This window comes from Chanos chanos, chromosome 15 (assembly GCF_902362185.1).
Source record: "Chanos chanos chromosome 15, fChaCha1.1, whole genome shotgun sequence".
NCBI classification, from domain to species: domain Eukaryota; kingdom Metazoa; phylum Chordata; class Actinopteri; order Gonorynchiformes; family Chanidae; genus Chanos; species Chanos chanos.
The window spans coordinates 7,545,288-7,563,985 of NC_044509.1; the positions used below are offsets into that span (position 1 = coordinate 7,545,288).

The window sequence follows — 18,698 nt, forward strand, 5'->3', positions numbered from 1 at the left end:
CTGACAGAGAAAGAGATAGAGAGAGAGAGAGAGAGAGAGAGAGAGAGAGAGAGAGAGTCAGACAAAGAGAAAAAAGGACAGACCAAGGGAAGAAGGGTTGACAACCCCTGGTTTAAACCACAAAGCGCAAATGAGCACAGTGTGGGCAGAGAATGACCAAGTAGAATTTCTTTTTTTTTTATTATTTGTATTTATACCTTATGATAAGTGTATTTTAGAAAGCGGTAGTAAAGAATAATGTTTAACACTGTGTAGGAGCCTAAATGCAGTTTATTGATAAAATATAAATATTTGATTAATTAGCATGCAATAATTTCGGTTCGTATGTAAGACAGTAGTAATTAATTTAGCTTATGGATTTAGTAGAAATATTGGAAGGAATGTTTACAATATTTACAGTATTTACAAGCTAGTTTATTTACAATTCATATTTACAGTAATCCAATAAGTTCATTATTTGATTCTTTGCACTCAAAAGCATGTGATTGATTTAAAATGCATAAGATTTCATTTGTAATATTTGGGAATAGGTGACTGGTCGTTTGTTCTGGTAATCACATGCACCTTTCATTGCCTCTTGTTACTCTCGTGAGAGAAGAGTCAGGCAAGAGCAGTGTGGAGCCATACAGTTTTTGACCTCGCTCTCTCTTTTGTCTCTGTCTACTTTTCTCATGAATTATGCTCTCTTGAATTTTGTCCAGTGATTTGATCAATTTGAAATGAACAACGTTCTATATAAAATATTTTTGTGTGGAAGTAAACAGTTAAACTTCACTGAGTGGTCCTATGGATGGTACGTTAGAGCATCAAGCTAAGGCTTCATTCATTGGAAACCTACACACTGCATTGATTTTCTTGTGGATAAAAGTAAAGAGAACTTTCCAGAGAATAGTTCTACATTTTTCACTGAGATACAGCTGACAAACAAGCATACACACACACACACATACAGACACACACAGTGAGAGCGAGCGAGAGGGAGAGAGAGAAATAGAAAAGCACATTCATGTTCTGTAAATGTGTAGGATCTTTTTCCAAGAAAAGGGGATTCTACAAAAGACAGCATTGAAATATTCATATTTGGAATCAGTCTGCCTCTCACCTTAGGGTGCTGGACATTGGTCAAATCCCATGTGGAGCAGTCCTTAGTTATGCAGGTTCTGTTCAGCCTACAGATGCAACAGGTCTGAGCTGCCAGCATCCCAAGTAATGTACACAGCAGTAAAGTGACCACGCCCAAAACACTCATCTGGAATTCAGACAACAGGGACGCTACAAGCAAGTAAATAAAGTAACAAATGCTCAGTTGAGATTTAAGAAGGTCCAAAGTTCCTAGATGCCAAAAGTCCAGATCACTGAATCATCTCTGACAGAGAGACTATTTCTTTTATTTCCATTTTAAATATACAAGTGCGTCGACTAATAACAGTAACGGATGCTTGGTACGCGGCATCGCGTTGACTTATCACAGAATAATGATACAGAGAAAGACCTGTTGTGACAAGATACAAGTACTGCACATCCGAAAACTACATTGGGGTACACACTTCTTTACGAACGGCATTGGTTATGCGCGTGTAACGTTACTGTTCAAGGCGAACTACAGTTGGAGGAATGTGAATACGACAAGTAAGCTCGACGTAGAAAGAAGGACAGTGGCCCACACTCAAAGAATGTTCTGTTGGCCATTGAGAGGAAACTAGTAATGTCTCCGGCAAAGAATCTGTCAGGAATGAAAGGGTAATAGACCATTTCCTAGACAAAGAAAGGAGGGCAGAATTCGCATATAAATAACAACAAATGTAATAATTGACTAATTTTATGACGAAGGCCTAAACTGTGCTTCCCCTATTTCAAAGACCACCAGCCGCCCACTGATCACAGTGACTTGATGTTCAGTCAGTTAGTGTTTATACGTTTCTGTCTTAAAACTACACCAGATATGATTGGAGAAATACGATCGTCCGACTAAGCCACAAAGCCGAAAGGATGACCAGTATGCTACTGTTAAAATGTTATTCACAAGAAAATATACGTAGCAGATTAAATAAACTTTTAATTGCAACGTCACGCGGAGACTCACTGAGGACAGACTGCTGGGTACTACTTTTCAATCTGTGCAGAGTTTGATACTGTTAAAAAAAAAAAAAGACAGAAATCTTCAGTCACCTTCTATCAGATGGCCTTTTTTCGAGTAGCCTAAGTCACTCACCTTATATTTCAGGAACCCAAAGAGAGTAGACCAAGAAAACCGTCCTTCACTAATGTAGTTCACTCCAATATATATTGGAGTAGACAGGCACAGCTGGCGCTTAATGCTTATCAGTCTGAAATAAGAGTAGTGCTTCCTATTCATGAAACAGGTGTTCCCTTTCATCGTTGCGTCCTTGCAGAGGCAAAGCGTAACGGCCACGGGTCTCATCGTGAGGAGTGAGGTAAGACAGTCGCGCTGGAACAGTAGTCGACGAAAGGTACCTTGATGGACAGTAATGTGATGTGAAGATGAGACAATGCTTAAATCACTAAAGGGTTGAAATAGTGGAAAGAGTTATATGAGGATGAACTGACAACCGTCCTTGTGAATTGTGAGTGAATGGTCAAAGGACGACTATTTTAATCCATAGTAACTTTTTCTTAACAGGACGAGTCCCATTTTTATTTTGGCCGCCTCTGCTGAAGAGCAACCGTCATCTTCGTTTAGTGTGGGTAGACAGACTTCTGCGTATTTACAGTCTTACTCTCTATACTGTTTCCAAGTCAGATGAATGACAGAAATCCAGTTTTACACTTCAGGTCTGAGAGTCATCTTTAAAAAATGGGGATACTGATTCATTAGCTGATTCATATTATTTATGGTAATGTCTTAAATTAATCTCTGCAGTGCGTATTGGCTGTATTAGTAGTCTCTGTGTTCTGTTGGCTTTTGTGTGTCATCTTAAGACGATATTTAATTCAAATGACAGAGAACATGAATACAAGGTCTGATTTTATTTGAGAGGTTTGACATTTGGCCAGTGTGGTGTGCTTCATTCTATGATATGCATACACAGACATGTAAGACTGTAACAGGTTATATTTCTACTATATTACAGAGTCCTTCTGTATGCCATGTCCAAGATGTGGAGAAGACCTAGAACAATGCCCAGCATTACTGAAGAGAGTGTAGTTTATTTTGAGCCTGAGTTCTGAGCAAGCCTTCAAAGCCTATATTTGTACTGGACCAACTGCTTCTGAGTCAGAGGCCCCTGGACCTCAGGTCCCACCCTGTGCATCCTCTCTCTAACGGAAAAAACATAGAGGGAATGTGTGTGTGTGTGTGTGTGTGTGTGTGTCACTGCATGTACAGGAACCTAACTTCTTTACTTAATGGCACACCCACTGTCTAAAAGAGAGACCGCTGGTGACATCACCGAGCGAGAGAGAGAGGGAGTCAGGGAGAGAGGGAGTGAGGGAGAGAGGGAGAGAGGGAGTGGAGTGGTTAGAGGGGTTAGACTCAGGTAAATACTCTGCATGTATGTTTGTATATAGAGCCACTGGTGTAAAAAAAAGAGTAGATAGCTACAAACAGTTACAGACCTCCAGAACAGATTATTAAGGTGTGTGTGTGTGTGTGTGTGTGTTTAAAGTACCAAGTGCTGATATCCTCATAACATTTAAAAGTAGATCCTGAAATACAAGAGAGAAATGATGGAACTGGGAGACGTGTATTACATTCACCGGATCCACATGTCATCAGAATGATGATCTGTAATGAAGTTCAAACAACTCATTTTGTTTAGTTACCATCACACAACAGGTTCTGTCAACTTTTGCACATTACTGACCTTACATGCTGGAGAGAACCGATCAGACTGGGAGATGTGTATTATGTTCAAGCCGCTGCCCCCACTGATTAAAGCTTGGCCCCCCTCCGTTACTCCCCCCCCCCCCCCCCCACCACCACCACTCGTTGTCACAGACGTTCAAAGAAAAGTCAAGAACATGACTGCAGACCATCTCGAAAAAAATAAACCCACTGATTGCCTAACCCGTGCAGTCATATTTTCCTTATAAATTGCACTGTATTGCTTATGTGACACTTGAAATAAATGGACAAACTGACATTCTTGTGTGAATTGTCATCTTGAAATTAAGACTGTCAAATGATATATCCTACCTGTCTAAAGGCAGTGCATATGGTTGCTGTGTTAAATCGGTTGTACAGATAAGTAACACCAGTGCAAGTGCCTTTAGATTTCTTATGTGCACAAGGCCATTCCACACTATTAAGTGATACAGGGGTATATAGTCTATCTATTGGCGTTATTAAATAGTCTACTGCAATCTTCGAAAGATTTTAAGTAGCTTTTATCATATGCTGCCAAGTGCCACCCCAATAAATTTGTTTAGAAAACATTGTTATTGAGAGTTACTTAAAAAGAGGATAAAAAAAATAGTCTTACAACAGTTGTGTGAAAAAGGTATTGAGGCATGTCCTGTGGAACCTGTGAGTGGATGGGAGATATGATGCCACTAGATGGAGCCAAAGGTCTAAAAGATCCAAGACATCTGCTCCTTGTCAGCTTTCTACCCGCCCACTCAACAAGCGAGAGAAACTCACAGTGCTGATAAGAGGAAAAGAGAAGGAGACATTTAAACTCTGTGTCAGGGTTCCTAAGAGAGCTGGACTGTGGAGGTTTGCAAGACTGGAATACTGTACTGAAAGAAGTTTGTATTTTTCATAAAGTACATGTTTTTGCTCTCCAAGTGTTACTCAAATTTGGTTTTCCCATGACTTCTTCCTGCAAAACAAAGCACTTCCAGAACAGGATTTTTTTGCACAGTTGTGTGGATCATATCATGTGTGGTTATCATTGTTAGCAGTTGAAGTAGTAGTAGTAGTAGTAGTAGTAGTAGTAGTAGTAGTAGTAGTAGTGGTAGTAGTAGTAGTAGTAGTAGTGGTAGTGGTAGTAGTAGTAGTAGTGGTAGTGGTAGTAGTAGTAGTAGTGGTAGTAGTAGTGGTAGTAGTAGTAGTAGTAGTAGTAGTAGTAGTAGTAGTAGTAGTGGTAGTAGTAGTAGTTGTAGTAGTAGTAGTAGTTGTAGTAGTAGTAGTAGTAGTAGTAGTTGTAGTAGTAGTAGTAGTAGTAGTAGTTGTTGTAGTTGTAGTAGTAGTAGTAGTAGTTGTAGTAGTAGTAGTAGTAGTAGTAGTTGTTGTAGTTGTAGTAGTAGTAGTAGTAGTAGTTGTAGTAGTAGTAGTAGTAGTAGTAGTTGTAGTAGTAGTAGTAGTAGTAGTAGTTGTTGTAGTTGTAGTAGTAGTAGTAGTAGTAGTAGTTGTAGTAGTAGTAGTAGTAGTAGTAGTTGTAGTAGTAGTAGTAGTAGTAGTAGTAGTTGTAGTTGTAGTAGTAGTAGTAGTAGTTGTTGTAGTTGTAGTTGTAGTAGTAGTAGTAGTAGTAGTAGTAGTTGTTGTAGTTGTAGTTGTAGTAGTAGTATTAGGAGTAGTAGTGGCAGCTGTAAAACAGGATTATGAAAATGTGTTTGTTTTGCTTGGTACTCAGAACAGAGGGAAAGAACTGACAGAGAGATTTCCTGTTTTAACGTATCTGTGCCTTAAGGTCCATGACTGAGGTCAAAGGTCAAGGTAAGTTGACCAGTATTGATTGAGACATCGTGATAGCCAAAGATAACATAACATTGCCTAGCACACCCTCTGTATGGGGAAAAATAAAACAATTTAAACTGGTTTTGTTGAAACAGATAACCTTCACATCAGTGCCAGTATATAGGTCTATATGACCAGCTAGTGTTCGTCAAAGTTAGCTTAAATTTGAATTTCAATTGAACCAGAAACATCATGCAGCTGAAACAGTATCACAAATAGAAGTTCTTGTGTTAAAGATGTCTCTAAATTTTGCTCTTCACTAAGAACTAGCACAGCAGTAACAGTAGTAGTAGTGGTGGCAGCGATATACAATATGAGGCATAAGGTGCCTCAGTTCCACAGGGGTGAAGTACATAATTTACATGTTATGATAAAGCTCTAGGCTGTGACTGGGGGATCCATCTCATCCCCACGTGAGACTATGTTTCATTTGGCCAAAGAGAGATCAGACAAGAAGCATCTCGTTCCCTTTTATTTAAGGATGACCAAGTTAATCTCACATTACTGACTGCAGTCTGGAGGAGATAAACGTGAGTTTAAGATTAATACAAATTCGTGCTATGAGTGTTGCCCTGCTCTGGATATTCTGATATAAGTCATTATCAGTTCAGCCAAAGGCAGCAAGACATTCAGAAACAGAGACACTTGGCAAATATAGGAGGAGAAGGTTCACTGGCCCAACAAGAAAACTGTGTATTACTATAGTGTTTTTCAACCACTCATTATTTCCCAGCAGCTGCTCTAACAGTGATAGATCTCAAGCGACAGCAGCCTTTTCTGAGTTTCTGAGCTTTTTTTCCAATTTCAGTTCTGTTCACATTTAGCCCATTACGTTAGCTCAGATTTTTCTGTTACCTTTGGATTCGTCATTTATTTTTCATCAGAAGTGTTCTCCTCCATTCATATCATCCACGCAATTTTACCAAGCAACGTGACAAGAAAAAGACCTAAATTGCTCACGGTCTGTGCTTGTGCCTGACACACACTCTAGGCTGCAGTTAGTGGTGGCATCAGTAGGGACTTTACTCACATACTCATGGGGGTAGTTTGAACTATGTTCCCAGAGAATGGATGGAAAATTAAATTTGAACCTGTCATCACTAGTGGTGTGATGCATGATGGAAGTACATGGTTGTGTCTTTTGCAGGTGAACTGCTCAAGAGGTCTGACACATATATCTATGTCACAGTGAAACTCCATAAACCATCGCACATAGGGCTTCACTGTATGTGTGCTGTAGGAGTGAGATGGGTCCATAATCACATCCATGCTGAATGTGTTGTCATGGTGAGGCCTTCAATCCAAGATCAAGTGAAGAGGCTTCATAACCACATCGTTCTTCCCAACATGACTCATCTTGTTTTAGTTAATTGATTAAAGTAAACATGTTGCAGTAATTGCATTGTTTGTAATGCAATCGATTATGATGCAAAATTATCGTTTTCATTTATTTCATATTCTCTTTGAGTAATCAGGGCATTGCCATCCTGTTGAGTTTACAGCTGCTCCAAAGCCCTGTTAATTTTAAGATCATATTACCTTCACTTTCATTGACCTTTACTGGTAAGTTGTTTTGGAAACCAGTTTAGTAGAGGTCAGAATGTCTCAGTGTGCGGTACTCTGCAGAGATCAGCATTATTGTTATTTACAAGAACCGTTATTATTTTTATTTCTTATTTCTCTGTTCTGAGCTTTTTAAAACCCATATAGCCTCAGTACAAAACTGTATGTGCAGCATTGCGTGCAAATTGGATGTTTATTAAAAAATAATAATAAGTCATGTTTGTTTGTAAATGATGTCTCTTGGTCTTTCAGAGAGCTGTAGCAGTGTAATTATTCCCTGAGACCTGAGAGTACAGTGAGAGGACAGCAATCATAGCTCTACACATCTCCAGGGTAATTATAACTGGGTGTGTCAGCATTCTTCTATCATTTAACATTCTTTTATATTGTCTTAAATTCAACTCAGTATTAAAGAGGCTATTTTCGTTTATGTAAAACCTCTTTTTTTCATTCTCACCCACCATTTCAACCTTTTACTTGGGAAAAGCAACTTTGTATGAGGAAATGAACCAATGAAAAGAAAATCTAAGTGTTTTTTCAAACTCAACAAGACCGCTCATCAAATGTAATATATGGCAATAACTTATAAATCAGACATTCTTTAAAAACTGCAGTTGTGCAGAAACTTTATTCAAAATATAAAACTAATGAACTATAACTGAGTATGGTTCAGTAATTATTTACATTTTAATAACATTTAAATCATTCAGCCTTGTAATGATGTTGAGTTGTCATGATTTTGTTTTTCAACACAATCATCTATTTAACAAATTAGACGTGTAGAACAGTGCGTGAATGCACGATAATAGGACACTTGTCCCTTATGACAGTCAGTTAGGCAAGTAAGGACAACGCTCACATTTCGGAAGCTTCCCTATTTAAGAGGCGCGAGCACTGTTGTACAACGGATTCGTAATGACAATTGGTCATAGTTGATATCCAGGAGTTTAGTCTCTTAGATTACCTTCATATTCAGTTGCCAGTGTCGAGTGGCACCGCAGACATGGTCGCTAAAAGGTGGATACTGGGTTTGCTCACAGTTTACATTCTGGTGGACCGAGATGAGGCTGTAGTTAGGACTTATTTCATTGGTATAACGGAGGAAAGTTGGGATTATGCGCCCAGCGGACATAACCGTATCAATGGAAAACCTGTTGCGGAGGATGAGTAAGTATGCATCTGTCACTCCATGCTTTTGTCATGTTTTAGTTACATAATTTCTCGAGTAAACACGGTCATTAATCGTTAATGAATGTAATATAAAGCTTGAACAGATAAATGAATCACCGTGTTCTTTAAAGCTATGTCAAAGGCTGAAACAGGCACAGCATGATATTAAAATACGTTATTGGTTTTTTGGAGTTTTTTGCGCGTTACCCATGCGATTTCGAGTCGTTCAAACTTCCTTGTAAAATTGTGCGCAAGATCTTCCCAGCATTAACTAGCGGAGTGAACCGCTACATGTGTTAAATGAAAAGTATCAAAATGAAAATCGCTAAAACCAAAAAACAAAACAACAACAGTAATAACAATGCTGACAAGGCTATCCCCTGCATGCATCTATGTGTGTGCTGTTGTTTTTTGTCTTTTTTTTAACCATACTTCCTCAAACCCAGAAATTACTCGGGACCAGCAGCCAGTGTGGTAAAACTGTGGAAGTGAATGCATCCCTATGTTCAACATTTGTTGTTTTTCTCATAGTACAGTACATATGTTTCTTCATCTGTTTGTGACTCTACCATTCGTGTTCGATATGATACACATTATTATCTGTTAATCTCAAGAACATTTCTAGTTATTCAACCCCAACACCGTAATTCATAGTGACTGACACTTTTCTTCCCCACAGCTAGTGGTGTAGTAGGCCATGTATGGATCCCAATATCACTGCACATACTTCATTTTATGTTCCAGGCATGCTTCAGTATTCCTGTTGCAAGGTCCTCACAGGATTGGACGTGTGTACAAGAAGGCAATATACAGGGAGTACACAAATAGCTCATACTCCCAGGAGATCCCTAAACCCGCCTGGCTGGGCTTCCTGGGTCCAGTCCTCAAAGCGGAGGTGGGTGATGTCATTGTGGTCCACCTGAAGAATTTTGCCTCCAGGCGCTACTCCATGCATCCACACGGTGTCTTTTATGAGAAAGACTCAGAAGGTAAAGCTTGATTGCGTATGTGTTTACACATACATGTGAAGATACTCTCTCATTTTTGTCTTTAGAGGAACACTCTGACAGATTCTTCTATTTCCATTATTCTTCACGCGCGTATAATGCTACAGATCAACTGAAATAGTTCTGAGGAGCATAGATGTATTTTCAAGGTATTTTCATCCAAATTTGCTTGGTTTTGGCATCTCCTTTGATTTCTAAAGATGTCAGTGGTATGAGGGCTTGAAGGGATGAAATAGAAACCTGGTAAACTTTAGACCAAGTTTTCTTATATTTCATTTTGAGATTTGTAATCCAAGTATGTAAATTAGAATGGCAAACGCATTTCATTTAAGAATGACAGTTTCCTTCGGCAAAGGAAAGGAATCTGAAAAGGTCAAAGGTAAAAGGTTTCAGTGAAACTAAAAAGACCAGACAATAGTCTGAGTCTATGTAATCAGAGTATTTCTTCCAGTATTAAATATTCACAAGTCCTAATTTCCTTCTTTTTTTAAAAAATAGGTTTATTCACAGATGCACAGTCTAGCATTTCAGCTCTTTGTGTTTATCAATGCAAACTTTATATTACCACTTAATCTCTTTAACATTTTATAGTAAAAAGCTTCCTGGTATTACTACGATATCCAATAAAGTCAAACTATATTTTTCACCGAATGAACCCTGTGCTATTGTTTCGTCTCTGGCAGACAACGCTGCAGCATTGATACCTTGGTGCCACGCTGATGCCAGTTTGATAATGGCTATGAGGCTAAAGTGCCAGACTAACAGTTATGTAACAAAAAGAAAAAGTGCAGAACATACCACAACCCAATATCAGGGCAGGCCAAGCAAACACCAAACACGACGAGGCCGGGAGTCCTTCACTCTTCCTCGGTCTGGTTAAAATGTGACTAATTAAACTGATTGATTTTTTTTTTTTTTGGCTTTTGCCAGCTTGTATGAATGGTCATTGCCTATGTGAGTCTTAAAGTCTCATTTCTAACCTGGCCTTTTTTTTAACTTTACTTTTATCATGTTCTGTTACTCTGCCTTACGAAATCACTATCATTCATTTTTCTTTCACAAACAAGGAAGTAGTGTTTAGCTCCAGTTTCTCTTCCAGGCCAAATATCTTCTCTCATCAATCAGATGTCTCAACCAAATGTCAATTTGAGAATCTTACAGCAATATTTGCTGTTCTGCGTAAGTGTATACCGTTGTAAGCTACAGTGATTTTAGACAATACATATAGTTTCTTGTTGAAGATAGTTTGAAATGCTATCCTTAATAGCAAGATTAATGTGTAAAATCTGGTATAAACGGACTATTTTTGGCATTCCAATGAAAATCAAGCAGTTCGCAGAGTCATTATCCTTCATTTTAGCACTGCCAAGACATATTTTTTAGCATTTGACTTTTCTAGGCAGAACTAATTCTAGGTCATTTGTGGAACATTGTGAGGTGCTGTCTTAAAAAGAAAACTCAGCAGCTAAACTATGTTCAGTGTTTAAACATTTGAATCAGGAGTCCTAGACAGCCTGATAAGAGCATGAAATGAGGACATTCAGGGAATTCTTTCTGGCTTCTTTGGATTCTTTGTTTCTGCTTTGGCTCGTGATCAGAACTGAAGGTGAGCTGCTATTAAAGTGTGTCACAGTGCCGGTGATGGAGATTGTGTGATGTCTATCAGGGGCGCTGTATCCCGACGGGACCTCAGGGAGACTGAAACAGGACGACGCTGTCCCGCCCGGAGAGACGCACACTTACACCTGGACCGTGACGCCAGAGTACGCGCCCACGAGAGGGGACGCTAACTGTCTGACTTGGGTATACCACTCCCATCACGATGCTCCTCGAGACATCAACTCTGGCCTCATTGGAGCTCTCCTCACCTGTAAGAAAGGTATTTGGAGCATGACTCTCTGGTCCAACGTGCATTCAGCCATTTTAACACCTGCTGAACCAAGGGAATCTTTAATATCACTCCATTAACATAAGTCTCTGAATTGACTAGTTCACTTCTCTCTCTCTCTCTCTCTCTCTCTCTCTCTCCCCATTCTCTCTTTCTGATTTACATCTCATATGAAATCATATTAAGGTACACTGCAGTCAGTCTCCAGACTGAACCACACTGAGCTCAGACGTGGTGACGTGGACCAAGACTTTATCCTCATGTTTAATGTGGTGGATGAGAACCAAAGCTGGTACCTGAAGGAGAACATTCAGACCTTCTGTTCTGATCCTGCGGGTGTTGACCCAGATGATGAGGGCTTCAAGGAGTCCAACAAAATGCATGGTGGGTGATTTTCAACATAATAAAAATAATGTTAGACTTATAGCTGGTCTTCATTTTCAGTCATTTTGTGAGATATATGATTCTGACAGTGCTTTTTTCCTTTTTTTAATTCTCTCCTCCGTACGTGATAGCGATTAACGGGTATATGTATGGTAACCTGCCTGGCATTGAACTTTGTAAGAACCGTACAGTTGCATGGCACCTCTTTGGCATGGGAAATGAGGTGGACATCCACTCGGCGTACTTCCATGGGCAAACAGTGCTGCACCGCGGACACCGTGTTGATGTCCTCAGCCTGTTTGCTGCCACCTTCATTACTGCAGATATGGTGCCCAAGACAAACGGGATATGGCTGCTCAACTGCCAAGTCAACGATCATCTGCAAGGCAGGAGAACAGGAATTACATTCTTATGATTCAGTTAGGATAGATGATGTTGTTACTTAAAAGGCAAAGAAGGAAAACCATTTTCAGGGAGGCCAAACATCTGCAGAGTAGGCTACATCCTTTGTCTAACATATCTAAATTTAATATTCAGTGGCTTTTAGAACTTTGTTTAACTGAATCAGATGTGTTCCATCTCTAGGATTACTGGTCCTCTGAGTAAGATTAAATATTCTCTAACATACATTTAATGATGGATCTTATGGATAAAATTATCGATACTGGAAGAAACTATAAAATAATTTGTTCTTAAATATACCATGTTAAGATAACATTCGGTATCTAGTTCAACATGCTTTAACACTGAGTACCTCGGATACTGTGATGATGGTTGTTCACAGCTGGCATGCAGGCCCTCTTCGAGGTCTCCTCCTGCGGAGATGAAGGAGAGTCTGTACTCCCACTGGGTGGTCAAGTAAGACAGTACTTCATTGCCGCTGAGAAAATTAAATGGAACTACGCCCCATCTGGAACAGACACTCAACACAACCTGTCACTTACAGACAGCACAAGGTATGGGGATAAGGTAAATCCAGTGTCATGCAGTCTCTAAATCTTTTTACTTATTTGATAATTAGATTTTAGAATTTTTTCAACGTGTGGCGTTCTTGTAAAATTTTACGTGTCAAAAAACAGTGTATTTCATATATATATATATATATATGCAATTCAGTTATCCTCAAAAGACAATGGGCAGAACTGTTTCTAATCCGCAGTCAGTCAGAGGTTTTCTTTGGAAGGGACGGTGGAAGACTCGGTGGCGAGTATGTGAAGGTCGTTTATCGGCTTTACAGCGACGACACATTCACCACAAAGAAGGAGAGAACCAGCGCTGAGACACACCTCGGCCTCCTGGGTATGCACCCCGATCTGAAGAGAAAAACACTCTCAACCTTAATCCACTCAGCTAACTTCCATTTAAAATCAATATGTATACTATGTTATGCTGATAGGATAATATGGATCTCTGTCAGGTGAATAGTAGCATACTTGTCTCAGTGGCTGGTTATCTTGAATCTCATCCCTGGCCTACCACAGGTCCAGTACTGAGAGCTGAGGTTGGGGATGTCCTTCTGGTAACATTCATGAACAAGGCAGACAGGAACTACAGCATACAGCCTCATGGCTTGCAGTATGATAAGCAGTTTGAGGGAGCCCTTTACCAGGATGGTGAGAAAGACGTCGTCATAAATAATATATTACGCCACTTAGAACCGAATCGATGCAATGTCACTGCAGTGCAGATTCATTTAGAACTGGCAGACAGAATCCATTTTGTCCTTCAGGTACATTGAGTAATGGTTCTCAGGTACAGCCAGGAGACAAATTCACCTACAGGTGGTTGGTGAAGGACGGCCCATCCCCTAGCGATCCACCCTGTATCTCCTACCTGTACTTCTCAGCCACTGATCCAGTCAGAGACACAAACTCTGGACTCATTGGCCCTCTACTGGTCTGCAAAAGAAGTGCACTGGATTCCAATAATACTCAGGTGCCATGTGTTGTATATGCCCTCTTTGTTACCATATTGTACTTTGCAGTTTCAGGGTTAGGGGTAGGATCACATAACAGCTTAAAATTATAAGGAGCACAAATATCAGGCGGAGACCGTAACTTAAATCAGTCTCCACAGGTAAACGAGCAAACAGCACAGCAAACCATTGGATGGTCTGCTAACTTAAGCAGTGTTTTGTAAGGAATAATATAATTCCATAGGTTTGAATGGGTTTTGCTTGTGCTGTCTTCCAGGAGGGTGTGGTCAAGGAGTTTGTGTTACTCTTTTCTGTCACTGATGAGAACCTCAGTTGGTACTTGGATGAGAACATTCAGACTTTTGGGTCAAATGAATCCGACCCAGAGAATGAGGACTTTATGGAGAGCAATAAAATGCATGGTATGCACTTGACCAGACTTCACCCGTTTTATAGTTAACTTCATCCCAGCTAACTGGAGAATGAATACACCTAATTTATACAACAAATGCTTGTATTGTGGGTAAATAGCAGTTAGAACTGAGTTAGAACTTTATTTTGACAGTTTTTTTACGTGCGTGCACTTTTCACACTTTGTTTCTGTTACTTGTGTGTGACGTAGCTGTGAATGGGTACATGTATGGAAACCTCCCAGGCCTTGAGATGTGTGTAGGGGACCTGGTAAGGTGGCACATCCTGGGACTTGGCACCGAGGTAGACATGCATGGGGTTCACTTCCAGGGCAACACCTTCCGAACCAAGGGCACAACACGGGACACGCTCAGCCTGTTCCCACACACCTCGACAACCATATCCATGCAACCAGACACAGCAGGTTTGGAATGCAGCTATCATGCACACTCCCTATCCAAAGTCGCGGTCACAAGTAAACAGAACCACACATTAGAAAAGCATCTTGTTCTTGCCTTATTATGCTGATCACGCTGAAGATGCATGATGTATAGTTGAATGAAAACATGTCCAATAAAAATATATTCTCTATTTACCACAGTGTGGGTCTTACCATCAACAAAGACAATATCGCATAGTGAATGCAATGAAAATTTAGTCAGTGTAGCGTCGATTTCACACTTTATTTTGTCATATCTTAAATACATTATATATTTAACTATTTTCTGATGTTTATCACCAAGATTCACAGTTTTTTTTTTCTTTTTTCATTTGAAACACTTCAGCTTTACCAATTTTTATGTTTCGTGGCCAGGTTTTACTGTCTGATCTGAAACTCCTGAGATCTCTGTGTTTTTGCAGGTGTGTTTGAGGTGAGCTGCAGAGTAAGTGACCACTACGTTGGAGGAATGAGGCAGCAGTACACTGTGAGGAGGTGCAAGGCTCCGAATAATTCACACACAGCCTCCTCAGTGGTGGAGTACTTCATCAGTGCTGAGGAGCTGGAGTGGGACTACTCCCCCGATCGCAGCTGGGAGCTGGAGAAATATAACACGACTGAGGAGAACAGGTGGAACTTCTCACTGGTTTGGTCTTTTTCCCATACGTGTTTGTAGCTCTAAACAATATGTTCCCACAATTTTGATCAATTATGGATGTATTGCATAACACTCTCCCCAACCATGGAAAGGTTTGTATAAAGTTAAGCATATTGATATCTGTACTAACATTGTCACGTTGTTCTTTTATTAACGTTTGTTAATGTTTCCTAGTCCGGGCAGCGTATTTGTTGGGAAAGGGAAAAAGAGGGTTGGGTCTCGCTACAAGAAAGCGGTGTACAGGCAGTACACTGATGCTACTTTTAGGATCGAGAGAGAGAGGTCAACCAAAGAGAAGCATCTAGAAATACTTGGTACAGTCCTGTTTTTTTTCAAATAAAGGGGCAGAACAAAGCTCTACCTCATAAAGCTGATTTATTCACAGAAAGCTCCAGTATTATCCCCTGGAACTGGGTGAAACTTATCTTGTTTACGTTTGTGTTCTGTAGGACCGATAATCCGGGCAGAGGTTGGAGAGACAATCCTGATTACGTTCATGAACAAAGCTAGTCGTGCCTACTCTATGTATGCCCATGGGGTGGAGACCACTGGCTCCCATCCAGTACCTGTTATGCCGGGTAAATAAGACCAGTGATAGAGTTTGTTTTCACTAGGCCATTAAACTGAAAGCTAATTGCAAACACATATTTCCACATACTCATCTTTTAAAATTCAAGATATTTAAGATATTTATTCAAATGAAGTGTTTGTAAAATCCTTTATGAAAGGAAATGTGACCCAGTACAAGTGGAATGTTCCAGAAAGATCTGGCCCAGGCCTCTCAGATCCAAACTGCATCTCGTTTGCCTACTACTCAGATGTTGACTATGTTAAGGTGCGTTATTGTTGCTCCACCTGGATTGTTGTCACTTTTCTTTTGATCACTGGAGGATATTCAGTCTCTTACTGTTACACGGTTGTTGTTGTTAACTAACATTGAGTTAACTTGTTTACACACGCTGAAAGGCCGCCAACTCTTTTTGTTTTGCCCTAGGACGTAGCCAGTGGACTGATTGGACCCATAGTGATATGCCGGAATGGTGTTCTTGATAAGGCCAGACAGAGATTAGATGTGGATCGGGAATTTGCTCTTCTTTTCTTGGTGTTTGACGAGAATGAGTCCTGGTACTTGGAGGACAACATTCAAACTTACCTAATGGACTCTGACACTCTTCGGAGGGATAATGAATTTCTGGAGAGCAACCGAATGCATGGTGAGAGGGTAACCTGCCCAACAATGTGGACACTGAAAAATGCAAATGATCCAAAGCAGGTGCACCTTTTGTTTTGGAAGACTACAAAACATACACGCTTTTGCTCCAGCACCGCTTAAACACATCTAGACAGCAGGAGACCATGAACATTATTTGTAAATTTGTTACAATAAGAAAACCTTGCCGGGTTGTGGCCCCTTGGCAAGAGATTTGCCATGTACCACTAGGGGGTGCTGTCGGGGCATATGTGGCTGGTGAGAGGACAGTACGTTAATTACGTTTAAAAACGTGTTGAAAAATATACTTCCACGCTGCTAAAGTGTTGCCATATTCACTACATGCCTGTAAAAGGTCTTAAAATGACCCTTGCTTCCCTCTTTCATTTGGACAGGTATCAACGGGAGACTGTACGGTAACCTGCATGGCCTGGAGATGGTGGAGGGGGAGAAGGTGAACTTTTACCTCCTGGGCATGGGTAACGAGGTGGATGTGCACACTGTTCACCTCCACGCACAGACTTTCACTTATAAGGTACCCCAGGGTCACACTCTCATTCGGAGAGCCTCAGAGTAACAAACAGAGTAACAATGAAAGGAAGTGGACTGCGTTTCCATTTTAATCTTTTTCTCTGACTTCTTCCTGTCCTTTTGGCGCACGACGTAACAGATGGACCTGGAACACCGGGCTGATGTCTTTGACCTCTTCCCTGGGACTTTTCAGACTGTGGAAATGGTGGCTGAGAAAGAGGGAACATGGCTCTTGCACTGTCACATAGCTGATCACATCCACGCAGGCATGGAAACCACCTTCACCATCAAGTCACGTTCAGGTGATTACATGACCAGGACATCGAATATGGACAGGAAGTGTGGTAGATATTGATCTGACACTTCTCTGACACAGTGAAAAGAAGCAATTGTGATCACAGTCACAGCGCATTTACAATGGCAGTTCAGAACCTCAGCCACAGGCCTTCTGGTAAAATTTGAATTGGTCGAAAGACTGATTGAGTAACCATGGAAACAACATTTTTGTAAATAGGCTAAAAGAGTTAATAATTACGTAATAAAGCTCACATCAGTGTTCGTATCAACATTCCCTAGCCACTATGACACACCACTGATTCTTGTTTATTGTTTTTTTTTCCAGTCGGCATTGCTTCAAATGGTGAGAAAAGACAAATTATGTTTATTCTCGGAATCCATTACTACATAAAGGGAGATTAATCTCACTGGCACTGATTTGACCCCTGTGCTCCTTTCATAGCTGTGTCCGCTCTGATGCAAGACGTGGGCATTTTGGACATCCTGGCCGTCCCCTTGTCTCTGACACTGTTGGGATCTGCACTGCACTAGGCTGTTCTCCTCACTGTTCTGCTCTACAGCCAGCCTGTTTAGGCTTATATTTGATTACAGATAATTAAGTAATTAAGTCTAAAGCATTTTAATCATATTTTTTCAATCTGTTGCACAAGGACTGCACATAATTAAAGTATTGCGTGAGATTATGTTCGTGTTTTTGATTATGTTTGTGTTGATGTGCGAATCATTGTATTTTTACGTCCTTCGGTCTTTTAAACGAAAATTAAAAAAAAAATGAAAATCCTGAATTAGAAATGTATTGATTATTTCTCATGTTTTAAAGTGTAGGAGTTCGTTTTGAGATGATGCTACACTACTGTGTAACGGCATTGTAGCAACTGGTGCTTTTGCCTAATGTACATAAAAGTTGCATCCAATCAACAATTCTCCATATTTGAGCAAGAAGTTGTAATATTAACTAAAATCATCACTGTCGGTTCAACACTATTTACTTCATTTGCATCAAATAAATATTAATAAACGGCCTGTTCCAGTAGGCAACGATTTGCTATGTCTGTTTCACTCTCATACCTAAAAAGACAAAATTACATTTCCGAAGTGTTGTTTGTGTGTTGACACTCTATACATTCATATGCATTGAACTTTCTGCCATCTTCAAGTTTCGTAATTTTAATGACGTGGAAAAATTGACAAGCATATGGGCGAAATTTTTAAAAACACATAAATGAATGCAAAAATTGGCAACAATAACAATGTGGAGAGACTTGATAAGGTGGAGAGACTTGAGGGTGTAAACAAATTATGGCTAATCGGCACTTAAGTAAGGAAGTAAACGTGGCAGACAATCCGCCCGTTGTTTTTGTCCACCATGCCTTTGGCGTGCAATCCTCGTTTCCCAAGGCGAACGTCAAATACTCGACGAAATAACTACGCAGTTCATCATGGAGGCTTTGGTGTATAATCTGTTTTCCTGTGGGGATTTTGGTCGTTAAAACAGTATCAGTGCAACGGAGTTTGTCAGTATGGCCAACAGGCCATCTGCAACTCAGACGAAGACTTCGTCTGTCTTTCTTCCTCTCTTAACTATCT

At 40.2% G+C, this 18,698-nt stretch overlaps 1 protein-coding gene across 1 annotated transcript; it reads left to right on the forward strand.

The window, feature by feature from the left end:
- The first annotated feature begins 8,204 nt into the window (after positions 1 to 8,204).
- On the forward strand, positions 8,205 to 17,814 carry hephl1b (hephaestin-like 1b). The gene is made up of 20 exons (XM_030792987.1): positions 8,205 to 8,368; positions 9,116 to 9,360; positions 11,045 to 11,257; positions 11,453 to 11,650; positions 11,782 to 12,036; positions 12,435 to 12,606; positions 12,810 to 12,949; positions 13,132 to 13,263; positions 13,380 to 13,585; positions 13,843 to 13,987; positions 14,188 to 14,400; positions 14,838 to 15,045; positions 15,248 to 15,387; positions 15,523 to 15,651; positions 15,802 to 15,908; positions 16,068 to 16,287; positions 16,679 to 16,818; positions 16,954 to 17,116; positions 17,437 to 17,454; positions 17,554 to 17,814. The coding sequence occupies exons 1-20, from the start codon at positions 8,205 to 8,207 to the stop codon at positions 17,640 to 17,642; spliced, it is 3,297 nt and encodes a 1,098-aa protein (XP_030648847.1). The 3' UTR covers positions 17,643 to 17,814.
- Positions 17,815 to 18,698: the final 884 nt, after the last annotated feature.